Here is a 23844-nt window from a genome sequence, read left to right on the forward strand (position 1 = left end):
AAACAACAAGCCCTACTCTACACTGCCCAAAAAACTCGCTTTAAATATATAAAATATAAAAACTCTTTAAATATAAAAAACGTACTTACAGTCTTTGAGTCAGAACAGCCGGCATAAAGTAGTTTCGCTTTCACAACAAAACACAGCGTCAACCACGGCCTTTTCGAGAAGAGGCGGCGGGCTGAGTGAGCAGAGGTGGCGGGCTGTATTAGTATTATATGTAGTATTTCCTCAGCAACCAGCATGGATCAGCTCCAGGCATGACAAAGCAGATATCGATATTGAAATCGCATCATATGACCCCTTTAAGGTATCTAATATTTTGATACTTAATTTCCATGATCTAAATATTCTTAATTAAAAGTTTGTTGTCATTTGGAAGTGTGTAGGCCCTCTTGCATTATTATGCTGTTCCATTATGATTACATATTCAGTGGCATAAAATGGTCTTTAAAATGACAATAATATCGCTTATCGCAATTATTTCTGGGGCAATATATCGCACACCAAAAAGTTGTTATCGTGACAGGCCTAGTCAGGGCCCGTATTCACAAAACATCTTAAGGCTAAAAGTAGCTCATAAAGGCTACTTCACTTTACGCGTTCCGTTCCGTCTCGCGCACAGCTGCGTCCGTACAGCTTTCAAAGTATACTCAACCGCGGATGAGTGCGGACGGACGAGCTCGACACAGGCGCAGTACCACCTACTTGACTCTGTCTCAACTTTCAGCTCGCGCATGCGCTGTTGTACGCGGACGGGGTGAAGTACTCGGGGGAAGGACTCGGGGTATATATATGTATGTGTGTGTGTGTGTGAGACAAATTAAGAGCTGAATTAACATTGCTTTATATTCTGAAATGTAAAATATTTTTAATAGCTTTACCTCGTCTTCTTTTGTATAATCCTTAGAAGCCAAAAAAATAAAATTAGCTTAACAAAACCGCCACAGGCCTAAAGTGCAAGCAGACGTTTGAATGTTTAGTTCTCTCTTCTATCATAATTAAACAGGGCTTTCATGTTGTGCGTGCAGAAGCTCCTCCGCGTGGGCGCGATATCGCTTCTGAATTGCGAATAGCAAAAATGCATTTGCATTACACCAAATACACAAAATAATGTTATTTTTAGCAACGCCATATGACCCCTTTAAACTGAAATTTATTGTGAAAATTTCAAAAAAATCTGAAATTTATTGTGATAATTATCGATATTGACTGATATGAAAAATATTTACCGTGATAATTTGTCCATATCTCCTAGCCCTATGCAGAAACAATTGGCAAATTACATGAAATATGCATATTCAAATATTTTCCTATATGTTTGCGAATCGATTTCATTGCGTCATGCGGAGTGGGCAGAGCTCAGTGCTCGTTCGCCATGATTCGCTCTCAGCGACTCTCTGATTGGTGGAATTTTCTTTACAGCATCATATTGCATTATATCGTTATTATCATTATTAGTTATTGGTAAAAATATTTTTCCCTACATTTTTTACTTCCTGAATCCGACTGTTGCACAGTATTGAACCTAGTGCTGGGCGGTATGACCAAAAATTTGTGTCACGGTATTTTTCAAAATTATACCGGTTTCACGGTACATGACGTTATTTTTTTTTTTCATGCATGACCAGGCGTTAACCATATTTTCTACTGATTGAGAGAGGAAATACTGCAGTATATTGACTTAGAATGCCCTATTTTACTGTCATGATGAGTGAATATTGTCAAAAAATACCACACTAAAGTGACTAAACACGACCCCTTTTAATACATGTTAACCATGAGTCACTCTTATTTATAATCGCGGCATCGTCTGATAAAATCAACATGCATCTACACTAAAGAGCGGCTATGCAGTTGTTTTGGCTATATTACTTGTTTGTCTCATGCAGCGCACTGCCTGCGTCTGAGTAACAAACTAAAAAAAACAACAAACAAAAAAGTGCATGTGATATTAACAGACGAACTACGCTCATATTTATAATTCCAAACAATCCGGAACTTTCACGCTTAGTAACACATACAGCTGTTCCCTCACCACAGTGCAACAGTGAAAAGGGACCCCTTTCAAACAGTGTCACGTTCCGAACGTTGTTTAAGCGACATACACCGGTATTGCGGTATTTTAAATATTCATATCATAACAAAAATAAACACCGGTATTCGGTATGAACCGGTATACCGCCCAGCACTAATTGAACCTATCATATTACTAAACTCTTCAAAGGAACGAGACGTTCTCTGTCCTCTATAAAGATGACACATTCACATGCAGAAGTGAGCGTTTAGTTGGGGTGTTTTTTCAGGGGGCTGGTTTACATGCATTCTGTTCATTTTTAGGTGATGTTACATTTGACCAAGCAAATAAAAAGGAATAGCTTGAAGGAATAGTTCACCCAAAAAAGAAATTAACTGAAAATTGCAGAGGAGATTAGTTCTTCATGGGAACGAATTTCCTCTGCAGTGAATGGGTGCTGTCAGAATGAGAGTCCAAACAGCTGATAAAAACATCATAATGATCCACAAGTAATCCACACCACTCCAGTCCACCAATTAAATGTCTTGAAGTGAAAAGCTGTGTGTTTGTAAGAAACAAATCCACCATTAAGGCATTTTAACTTTAAGCCATTACTTCAGACTAAAATACCAATCCATAATCCAGCAGACAAAAGTCCATTCCTGTTGTCCTCTAACAACAAACTGTTCTGACTTGTAAATGGTGCTTGATCTGTGCACATTTCTCTCCTGATTCAGACAAGATGACTTTTCCACTGAAGCAATATGTAGGCCTAATATTAATAGTATTATGCATTATGGATATTTTAACCAGAAGCATGGACTAAAAATGATGGATTTATTTCTTACAAACACGCAGCTTTTCCCTTCACAAGACTGTAACTGATGGACTGGATTTGTGTGGATTACTTGTGGATCATTATGATGTTTTTATCAGCTGTTTGGACTCTCATTCTGACGGCACCCATTCACTGCAGAGGATCCATTGCGGAGTAGGTGAAGTAATGCTAAATTTCTCCAAATCTGTTCCAGTGAAACAAAATCATCTACATTTTGGATGGCCTCAGGGCTAATACATTTACTGCATAATTCCATTTTTGGGTGAACTACATCTTTAACAATGCACAGCCACTTCAACTTGTCAGTTTTTCTCTTGATGTTTAGATTCTTCACATTGAACTCATCAAAACAAGTAAAAAGAAGCAAAGCTGATGAAGTTACTTAATCGGTCCCTCCAGTTTTCGCAATTTCGAATTTATTCCATCTTTAATCAAACATCAAAAGACTAGGTTAAATCACTCATTGCTCTTGACGTAACGAGCAGATTAAGAAGAATCAGGCATTTTAATTCATACAGTGAGGAGGACTATAAAGTGTTTTGTTTTATTTTACATTTGATTACTCAATTTCTTTAGCATTCTGGATCTGAATACAAAAAAATAAATAAATAAATAAATAAATAAAAGCACTATTTAATTTGTATCTTTGTCCTAGGGCTGTATTGTAAAATGCAATGTGCTGTTGTAAATTGTTAGGTCTATATTTTCATTTGATTACATTTTAAGATGTAAATCTTAGATGATTCTAAACTGTTAAAATTTGTATTCATTTATGTTATTAGACACCATTTTTGATGACAAATTAGCATTAATCATAAAACAGAATCCAATGAATGAATAAATAAGTAAATAAAATGAAGAATTTAGGTAAAAATAAAACATTCCATGGAGCCATAAATTAAAAGGTAACTTACTTGGAGTTATGTTTACTTTTTTTTTTTGCAATCAAAACTGCCTAAAGAAAAATAGCAAAATCCTGTCAGAACTGCTTAAAACTACCTACACATAGAGCAAGATGGGAAACAACTTCGTGTACTCACCTGGGTTGAGTTTTAAAAGTTATCGTAACACTTCAATTCTCTAATAACAACCCTCTAGAAACGCTTTGACAAAGCACACAGGAAAAGCTGTCGATCACAATGTTGTCTGCAATACAATAAACACCATTTGCCTGCCTTAATACAATTTCACAGTCACAAGCTAAATGCGATTGTACCTGACACGAATTCAACTCGAAGTCCAACATGACGATATATTTAATAAGCAAAATTGGTAAGCGACTTAAATCACAGCTGAACAAAATAACAAATCACTTAAGGCTAGGAAACCTGTCAGTCTTTCAACAGCTGTCAATCACATAGCTATGCTGCCAGATAACTAACATTAAACATACAAAGACTTGCTGCGCACACAAGTTCAGGTGAATAAACTGACAGTGTTTACTGAATGTATTCAATACACTGGACACCTAAACCTGTCCATAAGTAGATATATCTGATATTTCTGCTACAAATCGCAGGACTCGCTCTGAACTCAAACCGAAAGCGCAGCGAGGCTAATACCGCTGCTGACAAGAGCTCCAAACTGATGCCGTTTTCAACAAAATACACTTTAATGTAAAGAATAGTAATGTTACTAAAAATCGGAAAGATAAAACTCAAATACGACAACTGACTCTTGCACATTTTTTAAATAAAAGGTAAAGGTTGCGCGTTTCTCCGTTAGACGGCGGAGCAACACAAAATGGCGACTGTGGGCAGCACAGATGAGTCCTTGTGCTCAAAGTCGCTAAAACACCATTACAGTCCCATTAAATGAGTTCATATGCATTCAAAACATTTGTTAAGGAAATGTAATGCGGTTGAGACACTGTAATAGTCATTAAAAGCGGGAGAATGCGCTGCACATTTCCTCCTAACATTAACGTTACCCGCTATCAATGCTAACGGTGTATGACACGGATTTGTCCGGCGGCGTGTAACGTTACGTATTACACTGTGTGTGTGTGTGTGTGTGTATACGTGCAATCAAAACACACACTAGTCTCACCCCAAAGCGTGAAACAACCACGGCCCGCGATTAATACACATCTGTCAATGTCAGACGCTTGAAACGAGCGCAGATCACATGAACCCGATTTAATTAATCTGACCGAGCGTAAAGTGCACGCTTATTCTCATTCAATTTTACGTCAAATCCTCCAGCATTCCCGCACAGAGAAACGTGAGATTTTCGCGTCAAGCTACGCAGAGCAGGGATGCGACCCTGTGCTAGCACTGGACAGCAAACGGCCTAATGCTAATAAACAACCTCAGAGCCCTTCGTTACCCGCTTTCTTTGACGCACACGCGATGTACACGGGGTAATAAGGTGCTAAAACACAAAAGCAACCAGCCCAAGAACGGAATCATACCCAAACTGACCCGTTATCATGAATGAGTTTGTCTTTCCTAGCTGCTAGCGTTAGCACTCGGCGACACACAGGCCGCTTTCACCGCGCGCACCAGACAATCATTTCAGCGCTGATTAGCGCGCTTGACCGTTGCACGAAACGACGCGGCGCATGCTGGGACGTTTAATCAGAAATAAACGCTTTGCGTAAGTGTAAAGGCTGCTTGTTTGTTTACCTTCTTTATTTTGTTGTGAGGGCGCGCGGGCTGGTTCTCTCCCACAATCCAGAACAAACAGCTCGAGACGTCGGTGACGTCATGCGCGCTGAGGACGCACAGGACGTGAGGACCGCGAGCGCTGCTGTCGCACGTGTGAAAGATCACTTAAAACCGCTCAGCTCTGATCTCTCTCTTCCGTTTGCTGTGCGATCGCTCTTATTTAAGCGACACTGCGCCTGAAATAACAGTGCAATAGAAGTGCGTGATGAAATCTTCCGATTTAAATAAAGACCATATATGCGCTGAAAAAATAATTTATATCTTCTTGATTTCATTAAATAAAATCTACTGTTTGTAAAGTAACTTAAAAATGTCTATCTATCTATCTATCTATCTATCTACCTATCTATCTATCTACCTATAAGAGCAGCAACAATTGAGGAGTTGACTGTCCTGAAAATGACCTGCCTGAAGAGAAATACTGATTGTCTCATTTCTGGCTGTTAGCGTGGAACAATTGTAAGGAATATGACAGGCAGGCCAAAGTCTTTGCTAGGACTTCATATCCTTTTTCACAGATGTTTTTAATAGATTTTTAATCCTCAAACTGACACTTTGTATTAAGCTACAAAGCTTTAATCATAATTATGCTTGTGTGTGTATATGTTTGTGTATATGTTGTGTATCTATCTATCTATCTATCTACAAGACGTATCTATCTATACGCAAGACTTGATCCCACTTAAAGACATTAAAACAGGTAAAGGATTGTAGAAAGCCTTTTCCTGAAGCTTTACTTGTAAATATAAAAATTAATTTCTACAGTTCTGACTGGCTTTAAATTGTAATTTTGGCTGCCCCTGAAATGCCTCAAACCATTAACATTACCTGAGCAGTTGATGTAAATATGTTAGAAAACCCAGCTCATTTAAGGACCTGAATTTATTGCATGGAGCGAGAACATTGTGTAAATGTCTCCAATGAAAATGCACTGAGATTTCAATCATAAGAGAGTGCATTACGAGTCAGTGAAAGAGAACAAATAGGGAAAATAACACCTATGATCATTTTTATAAGGAAAAGTTGGGCCTGATCTCAAAATAATACATTTTACTATACAATTAAAGACATCGTGTCATTGTTACAACATGTGGAAAGATTTGAGAAACATGCAAGCATTAGAACTGGTATGCATAAAATATGCCCTTTTCATAGACTGCAGGTTCACATTCATGGTTGTCACCTTAAAGTCAAATTTTGCGGAGAATTAGCCTAGGCTACATATTTATGATTTATGCATTCTGGTCAACCAGTCATAGTATTTGGGAAAATGTATATAATTTAGATTTTATTTGTTTATTTTTGTAACTAAAATAAATAAATAAATAAATTAATTAATTAATAATAATAAACAAATTGGGAATCTAAATATATAGACTGCATATATGCATTCAAGTAAAGATAGCCGAAGATTAAGAAAAAAAAAATGCTTGTAATTAAGCTAGTCTCCCAGACCATTTATATGTGGTACAAAAATAGCTCAGTGACAGTTGTTTCCACACAGTCACATGGGGTTTATTTTGAAAGGTGAACTTCTCCCAAGATAAGGGACATTTGCTACACAGAGCCTGTGTCTCTAGCCTATATCTCTCTGATTATCAAAATTACTACAGTCATGAGCAATTCTTTAATGCACCTGCTTTTAGTACCAACACGACTAAGCTTATGGATTCTCTCTTTAGTATATTACATTCTCGTGTACGGCACAGCTGGAATCACCTCTTGTTTGGTTCTGATCCGAATTGCCTGGACTGGATTTAGGGATCCATATGGAACCTTTCAATGGACCACTCGAAAGAGACCCCCAGACTGCCTAAAAGACCCTGCACTTGGTGACCATGCGTATCTGAAGGGCAGGGTGAGAGGATTTATAATGAAGAATATGATCAATTATTTATCTGATGCCTTTAAAAACATTTAACAAAGTTATATGTAGAAGGTCATTATATATATACACTGTCGAAGATGTAAATAAAACGATTAGCCTACTGGAGTAAGACAAACACTATTTCAGTCTTTCGACTTAAAAATGTCACTTTAATTAAGTGTGTTACTTGCCGCTTCTTTGTAATTTTGTGAAATCTACAAATAATTTCTGAGTAAGATTAGTTTTAAAGTAAATAATTTTTTTCTGCGTGATCTGTGTTCATTCTATAGGTGAATGAAAGGCTAAATCAGGGCTGTCCAAACTCGGTCCTGAAGGGCCGGTGTCCTGCAGAGTTTAGCTCCAACTTGCCTCAACACACCTGACTGGAAGTTTCTATGCCTAGTAAGAGCTTGATTAGCTGGTTCAGGTGTGTTTAATCAGGGTTGGAGCTAAACTCTGCAGGACACCGGCCCTCCAGGACCGAGTTTGGACACCCCTGGGCTAAATCATGATCATCCATATCTTGTGCTCTTGCGCCACCTGTGTTTAGACATAGCCTAGAACACGGCGTTCCTCAATCTATTCCACATTCCTTTGTCTTTAATGAAATAATACTTAGCAGCGTTCATTAGTCAGTGTTCAATGAAATGTATACATTTCCAATCTTTCTCAAATTTGATAAGATTGTGATAAGATTTCATAAGATTGCTGGAATAGTAATTGAAAAGAGTGTCGATTATACGTTATACGTACTTAGTTATTTGCTTAGTCAGTCAGTACCTCCAATAATTTGACATCGTTTTGTGACATCTTTTTCTTGGTCTTTTTTTTTTTGTACCCTTTAGAGCTCAGGCTTGAGATTTCATTATGTAACCAAAGGAGACCACAGAAAGCCTCTAATGCTGTTTCTTCATGGTTTCCCAGAAAACTGGTTATTTCCTCCTTCATTTTTTATTTCTGATTATTTTATATTGTAGACCTGATGCAGTAAGTTTTGTAAAGTGTTTCTGCATATTGTTTTCTTCTAAGTGAAAGCATACAGACATTTTAGATATAACGATACTAATTATTATTTTATTATATTATATCAAATTGTTGTTGCAATGTGGGTGTGTTTTATATTTATATAAAATATATTATCATTTTATATTACTAAATGCATATATATATATATATGACCTGCAGGTACTCCTGGCGTTACCAATTACAGGAATTCAGTAGTCACTACCACACGGTGGCGCTAGATCTGCGTGGCTGTGGAGATTCTGACGCACCAGTCCAACTGGAGGAATATTCACTGGACACACTCTTATTTGACATCAGAGACACCATCGATGAACTGGGTACTTACTGACTGACTATATCACAAATGAATAGTAGCAGCCCCTGACCATACATTAAGGTTGGGCAGATTTGGGGTCGTATTGTAGGTTATATGATTAACCTATAATTAACTGCTAATAGCAGTTTTACATTCAAATGACTGAACACATGCAGGACACTTGCGTAATTCAGCCTGAGTGTGGCGCTTTAATATTAATTACCATCCTACATACGTACATAGAGTGCATACATAGAATTATCGTGAAATCTTAGAACAAATGGATAGTTCAGGCATAAATGAAAACTCTGTCATCATTTACTCACTCTCAAGTTGTTCTGAACCTGTATGAGTTTCTTTCTTCTGTTAAGCACAAAAGAAGATATTGTGAAGAATGTTGGGAACCAAACAGTTGACGTAGCCATTGACTTCCATAGTATGGAAAAAAATACTATGGAAGTCAATGGCTACCGTCAACTGTTTGGTTACCAAAATTCTTCAAAATATTTTTGTCTGTGCTTAACAAGAAGAAAGAAACTCATACTGATGAATGATGAGAATTTTCATTTTTGGCTGGACTATCCATTTAATGTAGTATTTATTGTGAGTGAATATTGATTTTTGAATTTCACGAGTTGTGGAAAAATTCAGGAAGGTAAAACAAAGCTGTCGAGTGCTGGGTTATTTACTAAAACAGAAACAAACAAGCTATTTACCGGCTATTTTTGTTTTGTTTTATTATTATCTTTTATTGTTTATGCTTTTGCAATTACTTTCCTTTCAGGTGGGACACTGCCCATATAGATGGGCCACGGCTGAATGTGAACCAGTTTTGCCTTAGTCAATAAACCACTGGAATGTCATGTGTTTAATTACAGGTCACACAAGTTGTATATTGGTGGGGCATGACTGGGGTGGGATGCTGGCATGGCATTTTGCACTGGAAAGGCCAGACATGGTGCAACGTCTCATTGTCATGAACGCTCCTCATCCTGCCTCATGGTTGGGTAAGTGTATACTGACAATTTCCAGACAGGGCATCATTTCATTTCTGTTTTCAACACAACTCTGATTCTGAAACGGAAACATATGTGGGTGCAGACAATTGATACTCATTTCTGTAAAACCCAGACGCCGTTCTGAGAAGACCCTCTCAGCTGTTGCGCTCAGGACATGCATGTTTCTTCCAGTTACCAATGCTGCCTGAAATTGTTTTGTCTCTTGAAGATTTTAAGGTAGCGTGAACACCTTTAACCATTAACTCTGTGGTTAACAGTTTATGGTCATTTCTGTTTTGACAATGCTATTACTGTAACAGGAAACACTAAAGATGAGCTCTGGGTAACTTCCTGTCCTTTGAATTTGAGTCTAATGGTGACATTTCAGAAGTGGTGACAGTTGATTCTCTGCAACTTATATCTGTCATGTGCATATAGTTGGTTCGAAGTCTATTTTGTGGCAAGAATTTGGGCATCAGGAACAAATCCAGACGACTGACTGAGACCCAGCTGGAGGGGTACCTATACCAGCTGTCCCAGCCCGGAGGACTCACAGGCCCTCTGAACTACTTTCGTTCTCTTCTCAGGTTTAAAATTAGTCACACTTTCATTTCTATGTCATTGGTGGTATAGTGTGGTTATTGTTACTTCTCTTTCTACAGTAACACTCTGTACAAGCATCAGGATGTCGGTGTGCCCTGCATGTTAATTTGGGGTGAGGCAGACAATATACTCGTTGAGGGCATGTCTGGTGGAACACGGCCTTATGTGAGGGGTCCGGTTGTCATTCACACTATTCCCGAATGCAGCCACTGGGTACAACAAGATCAACCTGAGAGAGTCAACAAGCTCGTGTGGGACTTTGTTCTGGATAAAGACATCATAAAACACAATCACTGATTGCCTTTGACGCAAAGAAGAAATTATTTTGAGTTATTAGCTCTAGCAAGGTTTCTGGTTTTCACTTACAAAATAACTACTTGCATTTTGTCTGGTTTGTCTTAAATGAAGTAAAAAAAATAAAACAATAGTAAATAAATAAATAAAATGTTTGAGGTCTGTTCAGTAAACTGTCTCAGGCAAGGGAGAAAATGTATGTTGTATAAATTATTATGTCTGGAAATATTTATAGGTAAATGCAGTTTTCTTCCAAAAGTTTAATTATAAGTTCAACTTTTACATATATTCCTCCCCCCCATGTGTTAGATATTAATGGTTTTTATGAGATCTTCAGTTCAAGACACTTTGACTAAAGTCTTTCCTGTGTGTTGTTTAACTAAACATCCAACATCATCACAAAAAAGTGTAGCCTGTCAAGTCTGTTTAAATTTAATGTGACTACATACTGTAAAACCACATCAAAATGTCTGATGTGTTTATTCCATTTTTGGCTCAGTGTTCCTGCGATTATTGGGTGCACGTATTGAATTATCCCAACATTATTGACTACAATGAACCAATTCTCCTTGAGAAAATCCCTCATTTTTGAGGGGGATACGTACTGAACATATGATTATAATACGTCACAGTTAAAAATAGTAACCTTTGTTACAAAAAGCAGTTAACATTCTCTCGAGACCCTTTTTGTTGGTCACTGCCAACATTTATTTCTAATTATAGCTCAAACGCTAATTTGAGTAGTCTGTTTCTCACATAAAATGTGGTTTTGATTGACTAAATATAGTGCATGAGTCATACAGACCACTTTTGCGATACTTTTGCAATACTTTTATGGTACTTTAATGGTTATATGATGATTTTGGAGCCGGACAGTCTGAATGGCCATCCAATTTGTTTGTATGTGACAGAGCAGGACAATCTGCTAAATTTATGTTTTGTGTTCCGCGTACAAATAAATCTAAATGAACATTTTTAACCCTTTAACAAGTCGTAGTCACAATAACGATTTTTAAATTAATTTCTTTGCCAAATTATGTTACCTCAAATGGCAAGCTATTGCATTTATTTCCTAACTACAATAATGTTTTTCAATAGTGATGACAGGAAGCTTATCTATTAAATTAGTCATTATCCATAGTAACAAGTAACATTTAATTTTTACATTTCGATTATTGAATTCTATTTTGACTGTGTATTCCATATTGGTATTTAATCTAAATTTTACTTCCAACGTTTCATTAGGAGACACTAGCTATGTTTCCATCCACCTATTATTATGCGCATTTTGGGATATCGCATAAAAAAACGCTGGTTGGAAACGCCAAGATGTGCATTAAAAAAACTTTTGCGCTCAACTTAGTAGGACAAATTTCTTATCCGGTAAGAAAACATGCGCATAAACTACGATGGAAACACTTTTACCAAATAAATTCCTTAATGCGCATCAAAAAAGACATGTGACTTTGCGATGGAACAGCATAACTGGACCAACCAACGGACCGATCTAATTGCACAGCATCTGAAATGCTAGTTTTGTCATTCTAAAAAGCTTCGGCAATATCTCTCAAAGTGCTTTGTTATAATTAACTCCCAGAACTGCATTCCCAAACAGCAGGCTCCAAAAATAAGATAGCCTAACATAACCGTGTTTCGTCTGCGCACTCTGAAGCTCGTAATTTATTATATACAAATATTATTATATACAGTGCCTTCTCCTACTGCAGCAAATATAATTATTCTTCGTGATATTTAGCGCCAAGTAATCAGGAAGTGACGATTTTGTTCTCTTCAACTCACTGGATGGAAACGGTGCTTTATTTGCAAATGTTTTATGCAATATTCCAGTTTTGCACATAAGTTTATTCGTAACTTTGGATGGAAACATAGCTACTATCTGTCCTAGTTGTTACTACCTTTACGAAAATTAACCATGGTTTTACTACAGTAAAAGTGTAGTAACCATGTTTTTTTGGTGTATTGATTACCATTTGTATAACCACAGTTTTACTACAAATGCCGTTATTAAACTATGGTTAGTGTAGCAAAACAATGGTTAATTTGTGGTTACCATGGTTTAACTATAGTAACCATGGTTTTGTTTTATTTGTAGTAAAACCATGGTTAATTCGTAAGGGTAGTAACATTTCTTACCTGTCTTTACTGTCAGAATGTCCACATAATTCACTTAAAATGATAATAATATTTATAATAATAATAATATATGATAATAATATAATAACATTTTAGTGTTTAATAAATAAGTATTATTGTATATTCATTTACTAATAAAAACCTGAATAGGTAATACTAGTCTAACAGTTACGAATAACTAAGTACAGTCTATTGAAACTGACGTTAAATCTAGCGGTTGTCGCATGGATTAAATATGAAAACGGCTTGCCATACACTCTGTAGCAGATTCTGGGAAATTAATCGAAATATTTACTTTCTGAACCGGTCACCAAACGTTTTGAACAACAGTCTCGCGTTCATTGGATCCTCGGGCGGTGATTTCATCAAATCAGGTTTCAGGGAGGCGCACAAGGGGATCTCGGCGGATCTCAGATCTCTTGAAGATTTCTCCACGAACTCCGCCAGATGAGCGTTTCCGGCGAGCGCCCGAGTGCCAAAACATCGACCAGCGGCGAACTCTGAGCTGCTGTTATGTGTGTTTTCTTTGTTTGCTCTGAAGCTCTGGCAACGGTAAGTGTTTTTTTTTTTCTAGTGTCATTTTAGAACAAAGTAGTTTTGTTTGTGTGCTGACAACCGAGCCAAACTGTTCAGTGTAAGTTACCTCTGCAGGGGCGAATAAAGTCAGTGTGTGTTTCTGAGTAACGTTAGATTTGTTGCGTCCAGTTCTCACTGAATATAAGAAGTAATAGTAACCACAACTAATTTCATTCCTCGTTCTGTTCTTCACGTTTACTCTGAAAACTCGTGTGTTTAAGTTATAAACCATGCAGTTAGGATTGTAATGGGGGGCTAAACATCATTACTTCGGTTACTTTCAGCTCTTAATTTGCGTTGAAATCAAATTTAGCGTGTGTCTAATGAAGACTAGTATCACACCCTCTACTTTCTTGTTAAAGATTAACCTATTCACTTGTTGGACTTATAAGGCCAGATAATGTTGTTGTCCTCACGTCTTCCTGTGTTTTAGGGTTGGAAAACAATAGAAGACACGCCTTGTAAGCAGCAACACTGGCACGTTTTTTGATATGTAGAAGCATTATTTGAAATGGCGGCTGATCTCATCATCAGGATTACAGCATCAGGAAAAACTGGCCAAACTGGCAACAACTAAATGGTTCAACTGATTTACATTAACTACTTCTCTAATAATGTTATTCAATTCTACCTGTGAGGCTTATGACAATCCAGTGTCCTTCTTCTACAACAAGACTGGCAAGCCCATCAGCCCGAACTGGCGCACTCATGACTTTATTGTGGTCGGCCTCGGGCTCCCGATTTGTGTCTTTATTATTCTGGCGAATATGTTGGTCATAGTTGCCATAATCATCAACCGACAGTTCCACTTTCCCATTTATTACTTACTTGGGAACATGGCGGCCGCGGACCTCTTTGCTGGAATATCGTATCTCTACCTGGTGTTCCACACGGGGCCGTGGACCATCGGTTTGACCATCAAAGAGTGGTTTATTCGCGGAGCTTTGATCAACATGAGCCTGACCGCGTCTGTGGTCAACCTGCTGGCGGTGGCAGTGGAGCGCCATCAGACCATCTTCACCATGCAGCTCCACAGCACCATGACCAGGCGGCGTGTGGTGATGCTGATAGTCACCATCTGGTTGGTGGCCGTCGTCATGGGTTTGGTGCCCACCATGGGCTGGAACTGTGTTTGTGACCTGTCCACCTGCTGCATGGTTGCGCCGCTGTATTCCCGCAGCTTCCTAGTGTCCTGGGCCATCCTCAACCTCATGGCCTTCTTTATCATGGTGGCCGTTTACACTCACATCTTCATCTACGTTCGCCGGCGGAGCCGAGTAATGTCCCCACACACGGATCAGCCCTCCAACAATCAGACTGTTATCAGCCTCATGAAGACCATGTCCATGATTCTGGGTAAGGCCTTGACTCTTAGGTAGGCTTCAGACGTTTGTGAGATTACTCGCTATGTGTTGACTGAGTGAAAGTTTGATTTTCTGTTTTGGAAACTTGTTTGAAAATGAAAAATTGTCTCCAGTTGTGTGGCGAAGTACTGTTAACTTGTTTTTGGGAAAAACAAAACAAGTCTGTCAACCCCAAAACAAGTTAACCAAACCAGTTTGGCTCAGATTTGCTCATCTAGCACCTGCTTATTTTGTACCTCAAGCTGGAATCAGTTATTTTACTTGCCTTAAGATTTTAGGATACAGAACATTATTTTGGTGGATTGAACTCCAGTGGTGTGGAAAGAAATGCATCAACTGAGCACGTGGTGCTATTGTTAGTAAATGTGCATGAAATCACATGCAAATTATACATTATAATTACACAAAAAATATAGAAGATATAGAAATGTATTGAGTGTCTTGAGATGAGAGCCCACATGACACAATTTACATTAAAAGAATGTTGCAACCAACAAAAAATAATGCACAAACTTCAGGAATGGCCAATCATAATGTTATCACGACAAGGAAAAGTTCAGTCCAGGTTGTAAAACATCATGTGGTGAATATGTATCAGTTAATGATTCATATATATAAAAAAAAAAATCTATAATCACTATTATAAATTATTTGTATACGTAAAATATTTGTAAAAATATATTTTTTAAGATGTGTACAATCACGTGTAGTAAAAAGTGTAAGGGAAATAATTCATTACTTGGGTAAAACTTTACAATAAGGGTTCATTTGTTAATATCAGTTGATGCGTTAGGTATATAATAAACTAACAATCAACTTTTACAGCATTTATTAATCTTGGTTAATCTTCATTTCTACCATTTAAAAAAAAAAAAAAACAGTTTGTTTAATAAAATAACATTAGTTAATGTATAATGAACAAACATGAATTACTATTGAACAATAATATACACTACCACTGGGGGTCGGTAAGATTTGTAATGTTTGAAAGTCTCTTTTGCTCACCAAGGCTGCATTTATTTGATCAAAAATACAGTAAAAACAATACTATTGTGAAATATTATTACAGTTGAAAATAACTGTTCTCTATTGTAATGCGTTTTAAAATGTAATTTATTCCTGTGATCAAAGCTGAAGTTTCAGCATCATTACTCCAGTCTTCAGTGTCACATGATCCTTTAGAAATCATTCTAATATTCTGATGTGCTGCTCACGAAACATTTCTTACTATTACCAATGTTGGAAACAGTTATGCTGCTCAATACTTTTGTGGAAAACAAGATACATTTTTTCAGGATTATTTGATGAATAGAAAGCTCAAAAGAACAATTGATTTGAAATAGAAATCTTTTGCAAGAAGTCTTTACTGTCACTTTTGATCAAATTAATGCATTCTTTTTACATGACATTTTTTTTAATAGTTAAATGGCAACTGTTGAAAGCACTACATTTTGCGCACAGTTGTGTGTGTTTGTTGTGTAAATCTCACCTTGTTTGTTGTATAATTTCATTATCCCATGTTCACAGATTCGTTCAGCGTTTAGGCCTACTGTATAAAACGTTTTGCAAGACGATGCATTTGTTTTGCATGCTGTGGTATAAACCAAACTGTACCCGGACCTGCACTCAACTCTTTCTCTACAGGTACCTTTGTGATCTGTTGGACGCCAGGTTTGGTGATTCTGTTACTGGACGGTCTCAGTTGCGGTGCATGTCAGGTTCTTAAATATGAAAAGTACTGCCTGGTTCTGGCCGAGTGTAACTCTCTGGTGAACCCCATCATCTACTCGTTTCGGGACAAGGACATGAGGACCACCTACAAGCGCATTCTCTGCTTCCCTTGGAGAAGAATGCGCCAGCATGAGGGGCCTTCTGGCATCCGCTTTGAGCCTGTGAAAACAGAGGCACCCTCAGAGAAAAACAGCAATAACTCCACCAGTTTAGAGCCCGTTTTGCCACAAAGCCTATTGTCTTTATAGAAAAAGTATTTCTCAGTGTAAATAAGTGACTTTGTATTTGCTTAGTGAAATGATCACAGCTTGTACAAAGAGTAAATAATACTTCATTTTTGATAGCTTGTTTTGGTACATGTTTTTCTCTTTTTGACAATAGATATATTAGGGGTCTTTTGTGTCATTGAGTTACGAGGCACAGGCAGTTTGGCTGCTCACAGGGAGTTTTTCTTTTCCCAAAGTAAAAGCATTCATATTCATAAAACGGCCCTTTTTGGACCATTTTGTTTTGTTGGGAATGAGATCAGAAACCGAAATATACCAGATCTAAAACAGACAACTTTTGTGCTCTATATTTTTTTTTACTAACAAATCAGACTTGCAGATTTTCATTTTAAAGTGCCCATACTATGCTCATTCAAAAGTACAAATAGTTATCTTTTGAGGTCTATTTGAATACATTTGCATGATTAGAGTTCAAAAAACATTTTTCTCGTACTGTATATTGCTGCAGCAACCTTTTTTTCTCCCTCTGTTCCTCTTCAAAGCCCACCTTTCTGAAGCGTCAAGTCTGTTCTGATTGGTCAACCGCTTAAAGAGTGTCTGAAATGTAATTCCCTTATTATAATCGGGTTTCAGCTTCTGAGGCTTCACGAGCAGCTGTAAACAGTATTATATGTATGGCAACTATGACACGGGTGTTAAAAGTCCATTCTTGTGGTGAAATAATAGCAGCATAAACTACGATGGAAACACTTTTACCAAATAAATTCCTTAATGCGCATCAAAAAAGACATGTGACTTTGCGATGGAACAGCATAACTGGACCAACCAACGGACCGATCTAATTGCACAGCATCTGAAATGCTAGTTTTGTCATTCTAAAAAGCTTCGGCAATATCTCTCAAAGTGCTTTGTTATAATTAACTCCCAGAACTGCATTCCCAAACAGCAGGCTCCAAAAATAAGATAGCCTAACATAACCGTGTTTCGTCTGCGCACTCTGAAGCTCGTAATTTATTATATACAAATATTATTATATACAGTGCCTTCTCCTACTGCAGCAAATATAATTATTCTTCGTGATATTTAGCGCCAAGTAATCAGGAAGTGACGATTTTGTTCTCTTCAACTCACTGGATGGAAACGGTGCTTTATTTGCAAATGTTTTATGCAATATTCCAGTTTTGCACATAAGTTTATTCGTAACTTTGGATGGAAACATAGCTACTATCTGTCCTAGTTGTTACTACCTTTACGAAAATTAACCATGGTTTTACTACAGTAAAAGTGTAGTAACCATGTTTTTTTGGTGTATTGATTACCATTTGTATAACCACAGTTTTACTACAAATGCCGTTATTAAACTATGGTTAGTGTAGCAAAACAATGGTTAATTTGTGGTTACCATGGTTTAACTATAGTAACCATGGTTTTGTTTTATTTGTAGTAAAACCATGGTTAATTCGTAAGGGTAGTAACATTTCTTACCTGTCTTTACTGTCAGAATGTCCACATAATTCACTTAAAATGATAATAATATTTATAATAATAATAATATATGATAATAATATAATAACATTTTAGTGTTTAATAAATAAGTATTATTGTATATTCATTTACTAATAAAAACCTGAATAGGTAATACTAGTCTAACAGTTACGAATAACTAAGTACAGTCTATTGAAACTGACGTTAAATCTAGCGGTTGTCGCATGGATTAAATATGAAAACGGCTTGCCATACACTCTGTAGCAGATTCTGGGAAATTAATCGAAATATTTACTTTCTGAACCGGTCACCAAACGTTTTGAACAACAGTCTCGCGTTCATTGGATCCTCGGGCGGTGATTTCATCAAATCAGGTTTCAGGGAGGCGCACAAGGGGATCTCGGCGGATCTCAGATCTCTTGAAGATTTCTCCACGAACTCCGCCAGATGAGCGTTTCCGGCGAGCGCCCGAGTGCCAAAACATCGACCAGCGGCGAACTCTGAGCTGCTGTTATGTGTGTTTTCTTTGTTTGCTCTGAAGCTCTGGCAACGGTAAGTGTTTTTTTTTTTCTAGTGTCATTTTAGAACAAAGTAGTTTTGTTTGTGTGCTGACAACCGAGCCAAACTGTTCAGTGTAAGTTACCTCTGCAGGGGCGAATAAAGTCAGTGTGTGTTTCTGAGTAACGTTAGATTTGTTGCGTCCAGTTCTCACTGAATATAAGAAGTAATAGTAACCACAACTAATTTCATTCCTCGTTCTGTTCTTCACGTTTACTCTGAAAACTCGTGTGTTTAAGTTATAAACCATGCAGTTAGGATTGTAATGGGGGGCTAAACATCATTACTTCGGTTACTTTCAGCTCTTAATTTGCGTTGAAATCAAATTTAGCGTGTGTCTAATGAAGACTAGTATCACACCCTCTACTTTCTTGTTAAAGATTAACCTATTCACTTGTTGGACTTATAAGGCCAGATAATGTTGTTGTCCTCACGTCTTCCTGTGTTTTAGGGTTGGAAAACAATAGAAGACACGCCTTGTAAGCAGCAACACTGGCACGTTTTTTGATATGTAGAAGCATTATTTGAAATGGCGGCTGATCTCATCATCAGGATTACAGCATCAGGAAAAACTGGCCAAACTGGCAACAACTAAATGGTTCAACTGATTTACATTAACTACTTCTCTAATAATGTTATTCAATTCTACCTGTGAGGCTTATGACAATCCAGTGTCCTTCTTCTACAACAAGACTGGCAAGCCCATCAGCCCGAACTGGCGCACTCATGACTTTATTGTGGTCGGCCTCGGGCTCCCGATTTGTGTCTTTATTATTCTGGCGAATATGTTGGTCATAGTTGCCATAATCATCAACCGACAGTTCCACTTTCCCATTTATTACTTACTTGGGAACATGGCGGCCGCGGACCTCTTTGCTGGAATATCGTATCTCTACCTGGTGTTCCACACGGGGCCGTGGACCATCGGTTTGACCATCAAAGAGTGGTTTATTCGCGGAGCTTTGATCAACATGAGCCTGACCGCGTCTGTGGTCAACCTGCTGGCGGTGGCAGTGGAGCGCCATCAGACCATCTTCACCATGCAGCTCCACAGCACCATGACCAGGCGGCGTGTGGTGATGCTGATAGTCACCATCTGGTTGGTGGCCGTCGTCATGGGTTTGGTGCCCACCATGGGCTGGAACTGTGTTTGTGACCTGTCCACCTGCTGCATGGTTGCGCCGCTGTATTCCCGCAGCTTCCTAGTGTCCTGGGCCATCCTCAACCTCATGGCCTTCTTTATCATGGTGGCCGTTTACACTCACATCTTCATCTACGTTCGCCGGCGGAGCCGAGTAATGTCCCCACACACGGATCAGCCCTCCAACAATCAGACTGTTATCAGCCTCATGAAGACCATGTCCATGATTCTGGGTAAGGCCTTGACTCTTAGGTAGGCTTCAGACGTTTGTGAGATTACTCGCTATGTGTTGACTGAGTGAAAGTTTGATTTTCTGTTTTGGAAACTTGTTTGAAAATGAAAAATTGTCTCCAGTTGTGTGGCGAAGTACTGTTAACTTGTTTTTGGGAAAAACAAAACAAGTCTGTCAACCCCAAAACAAGTTTACCAAACCGGTTTGGCTCATTTTTGTTTGTCTCGCACCTGCTTATTTTGTACCTCGAGCTGGAATCAGTTATTTTAGTTGCCCTAAGATTCTAGGATTCAGAACATTCTTTCGGTGGAAAGAAATGCGGTGGTGTGGAAAGAAATGCATTGACTGAGCACATGGTGCTATTGTGAGTAAATATACATAAAATAAATACATTATAATTAAACTAGCAAGTAGTAAAATATAAAAGATCTAGAAATGTATTACGAGTATCTTGAAATGAGAGCCCACGTGACACAGTTTACCTACATTGAAAGTATGTCGCAACCAACAAAAAAATAATGCACAAACTTCAGGAATGCCCAATCATAATGTTATCAGATAATTTGATATTTTTATGACAAGGAAAAGTTCAGTTGAGGTTGTGAAACATCATGTGGTGATATTTATCAATTAATGATTCATATATAAAAAATTATATTATAATATAATCACTATTATAAATTATTTGTATATGTAAAATATTTTTCAAATATTTTTCTTAAGAGGTCAACAATCACATTCAAAGTGTAAGGAAAATATTTATTCACTTGGGTAAAACTTTACAGTAATTGTTAATTTGTTAATATTAGTTGATGCATTAGGTATCATAAACTGACAGTCAACTTTTACAGCATGTGTTAATCGTGGTTAATTAATTTCTACATATACTACCACTTGGGGCTGGTAAAATTCTTAATGTTTTAAAGTCTCTTCTGCTCACCAAGGCTGCATTTATTTGATCAAAAATACAGTAAAACCAGTAATATTGTAAAATATTATTACAATTTAAAATAACTATTCTCTATTATGGTATATTTTAAAATGTAATTTATTCCTGTGATGCAAAGCTGAATTTTCAGCATCATTACTCCAGTCTTCAGTGTCACACGATCCTTCAGAAATCATTCTAATATGCTGATTGGCTGCTCAGGGAACATTTCTTGTTATTATCAATGTTGAAAACAGTTGTGCTTAAAATTTTGTGGAAACCAAGATGCATTTTTTTCAGGATTCTTTGATGAATAGAAAGCTCAAAAGAATAATTGATTTGAAATAGAAATCTTTTGTAACATTTATAAATGCCTTTACTGTCACTTTTGATCAAATTAATACAATCTTTTTTTTTGACATTTTTTGAAAATAAATTGCAACTGGTGAAAATGCTGCAAATATTTTGGCCAGTTTTGTATGTATGTGTGTGTGTGTGTGTGTTGTATAATTTCATTATCACAGTTGCGGTTCAACGCTTACTGTATACAACTCTTTGCAAGATGATGCATTTGTTTTGCATGCTGTGGTGGCTTGCACCTCGTAAACCAAACTGCGCAGACCTGCACTCATCTCTCTTTCTTTTTTCTCTACAGGTGCCTTTGTGATCTGTTGGACACCGGGTCTGGTGATTCTGTTACTGGACGGTCTCAGCTGCAGTGAATGTCAGGTTCTTAAATATGAAAAGTACTGCCTGGTTCTGGCCGAGTGTAACTCTCTGGTGAACCCCATCATCTACTCGTTCCAGGACGAGGACATGAGGACTACCTACAAACGCATTCTCTGCTTCCCTTGGAGAAGAATGCGCCAGCACGAGGGGCCTTCTGGCATCCGCTTTGAGCCTGTGAAAACAGGGGCACCCTCGGAGAAAAACAGCAATAACTCCACCAGTTTAGAGCCCAGTTCACCACAAAGCCTATTGTCTTTATAGAAAAAGTATTTCTCAGTGTATATAAATGACTTTGTATTTGCTTAGTGAAATGATCACAGCTTGTACAAAGAGTAAATAATACTTCATTTTTGCTAGCTTGTTTTGGTACATGGGTTTTTGTCTCTCTTTGACAATAGATGTATTAGGAGTCTTTTGTGTCGGTTAGTTACGAGGCACAGGCAGCTTGGCTGCTCACAGGAAGTTTTTCTTGTCCCAAAGCCTTAATATTCATAAAACGGCCCTTTTTGGACCACTTTGTTTTGTTGGGAATGAGATCAGAACTTTTGTGCTCTATTTTTGGTGCTATTATTATTCTTAACAAATCAGACTTGCAGATTTTCATTTTAAAGTGCCCATACTATGCTCATTCAAAAGTACAAATAGTTATCTTTTGAGGTCTATTTGAATACATTTGCATGATTAGAGTTCAAAAAACATTTTTCTCGTACTGTATATTGCTGCAGCAACCTTTTTTTCTCCCTCTGTTCCTGTGTCTTCAAAGCCCACCTTTCTGAAGCGTCAAGTCTGTTCTGATTGGTCAACCGCTTAAAGAGTGTCTGAAATGTAATTCCCTTATTATAATCGGGTTTCAGCTTCTGAGGCTTCACGAGCAGCTGTAAACAGTATTATATGTATGGCAACTATGACACGGGTGTTAAAAGTCCATTCTTGTGGTGAAATAACAGCATCTCCTCGACATACGAAATCAATTGCACAGCTGTTTTCTGAGGGTGGGCCGAATTGCAGCCAGTAGGCGGACATTATGCACATTTTTAAGACAACTTGCAGCGTTACATATCATCGAAGCTGAGAAAAGAACACGACACTGCAGACAACAGGTAAACGCCGTTGTCGCTGTTTTCCATGTTCGTGGAGTAAATATGTTTACATGCCTTTTTAAACCACTGGTAATTTAGTTCCTAATCCTAAGAACTAAAACCGTTCCTAGTTCCTGTGGTGCGAACACGCCAAAAAGTGGGTAGTTCCACAATTAGTTCAGGTACTATGGAAAGGTTCCCTCGGAGCGAAAGGCGATAGCCACGGATGTAATGGTTTAACTACAAATGAAGCGTTTCAGGCAAGTGTTTTCTGTTGGAGAGAAGAACTCGTTTTGATGGAGAGTTTGTACTTTGTAACTGCAGCTTGTTTACACACTAAAAGCATTAAAAAGGCATAATACAGGGTTTCTGTGGGTCTTAAAATGGAGCAGAAAGTCACTGTCCCATGCATTACAAAAAAAGAATGAAAATCTTCCTTATATTTGTTTTCCAATATAAATATCTAGACATCCTTTAATCATGATACAGTTGAGATGTAAACTTGAAAAATGTGAACAAAATTGAATTTATGCTTAAAGCACGAACAAGCATCTGTCGGTAGTGAACGACGGCTTGTTTTATCTTTGAATCAAGTCGATTTTTCTGAGCTCATTGGTCGATATTTGTTACTGTTGTAATTATTAACTCACTCCTGGTCATTTTGTTTCTCAAGTATCTTGTTTGAAGATCTTTAGACATTTGCACTGGAAAACGACAGAAATACTGAGAAAGAACATCACTTTCGCAGTGTGGTCACAAGTTATTTCCATATTCTAATGGTTGGGAGCACAGATATTCAAGCAATAAGACTTTTTTTTTTCATAAAATTAATTAAAAAGTTATAGAGCTTGGTTGAAAGTTTTAAAGTCCCCATGAAATCAAAATTAAAGTTTGTAGGGTGTTATTATCAATATGTTAGTCTTAAGGTTATCTATAAGTGACAAAATTTGCATTTAGAAGATAAAAGCATTCAAAGCTTGCAGTTCGTCACTTCCGCCAAAAAGACTCAATGATTTTTTTGGCGTCACATCGT

At 37.6% G+C, this 23844-nt stretch overlaps 4 protein-coding genes across 5 annotated transcripts in view; 3 read left to right on the forward strand and 1 right to left on the reverse strand.

The window, feature by feature from the left end:
- Window positions 1-5613, reverse strand: part of LOC107672460 (bromodomain-containing protein 4-like) — a 73430-nt gene extending 67817 nt beyond the window's left edge. For both annotated transcript variants that reach the window (XM_016465658.1, XM_016465657.1), the window contains exon 1: window positions 5483-5613. The gene's annotated coding sequence lies outside the window, so the exon portion shown is untranslated. The remainder of the gene's footprint in view (window positions 1-5482) is intronic.
- A 1444-nt stretch (window positions 5614-7057) lies between these two features.
- Window positions 7058-11061, forward strand: LOC107672446 (epoxide hydrolase 4-like). The gene is made up of 7 exons (XM_016465635.1): window positions 7058-7382; window positions 8237-8322; window positions 8577-8734; window positions 9591-9719; window positions 9844-9947; window positions 10149-10297; window positions 10373-11061. The coding sequence occupies exons 1-7, from the start codon at window positions 7140-7142 to the stop codon at window positions 10608-10610; spliced, it is 1107 nt and encodes a 368-aa protein (XP_016321121.1). The 5' UTR covers window positions 7058-7139; the 3' UTR covers window positions 10611-11061.
- A 1998-nt stretch (window positions 11062-13059) lies between these two features.
- Window positions 13060-17020, forward strand: LOC107672513 (lysophosphatidic acid receptor 1-like). The gene is made up of 3 exons (XM_016465739.1): window positions 13060-13313; window positions 13771-14693; window positions 16346-17020. Exons 2-3 carry the CDS (start codon window positions 13952-13954, stop codon window positions 16678-16680), a joined length of 1077 nt encoding a protein of 358 aa, XP_016321225.1. The 5' UTR covers window positions 13060-13313; window positions 13771-13951; the 3' UTR covers window positions 16681-17020.
- Window positions 17021-18442: 1422 nt separating this feature from the next.
- LOC107672473 (lysophosphatidic acid receptor 1-like) lies at window positions 18443-22889 on the forward strand. Its single transcript, XM_016465676.1, has 3 exons — window positions 18443-18696; window positions 19154-20076; window positions 21659-22889. The coding sequence occupies exons 2-3, from the start codon at window positions 19335-19337 to the stop codon at window positions 21991-21993; spliced, it is 1077 nt and encodes a 358-aa protein (XP_016321162.1). The 5' UTR covers window positions 18443-18696; window positions 19154-19334; the 3' UTR covers window positions 21994-22889.
- The last annotated feature ends 955 nt before the right edge of the window (window positions 22890-23844 follow it).

The sequence above is a fragment of the Sinocyclocheilus anshuiensis genome, unplaced genomic scaffold (assembly GCF_001515605.1).
Source record: "Sinocyclocheilus anshuiensis isolate Anshui unplaced genomic scaffold, SAMN03320099.WGS_v1.1 scaffold1430, whole genome shotgun sequence".
Classification (NCBI taxonomy): domain Eukaryota; kingdom Metazoa; phylum Chordata; class Actinopteri; order Cypriniformes; family Cyprinidae; genus Sinocyclocheilus; species Sinocyclocheilus anshuiensis.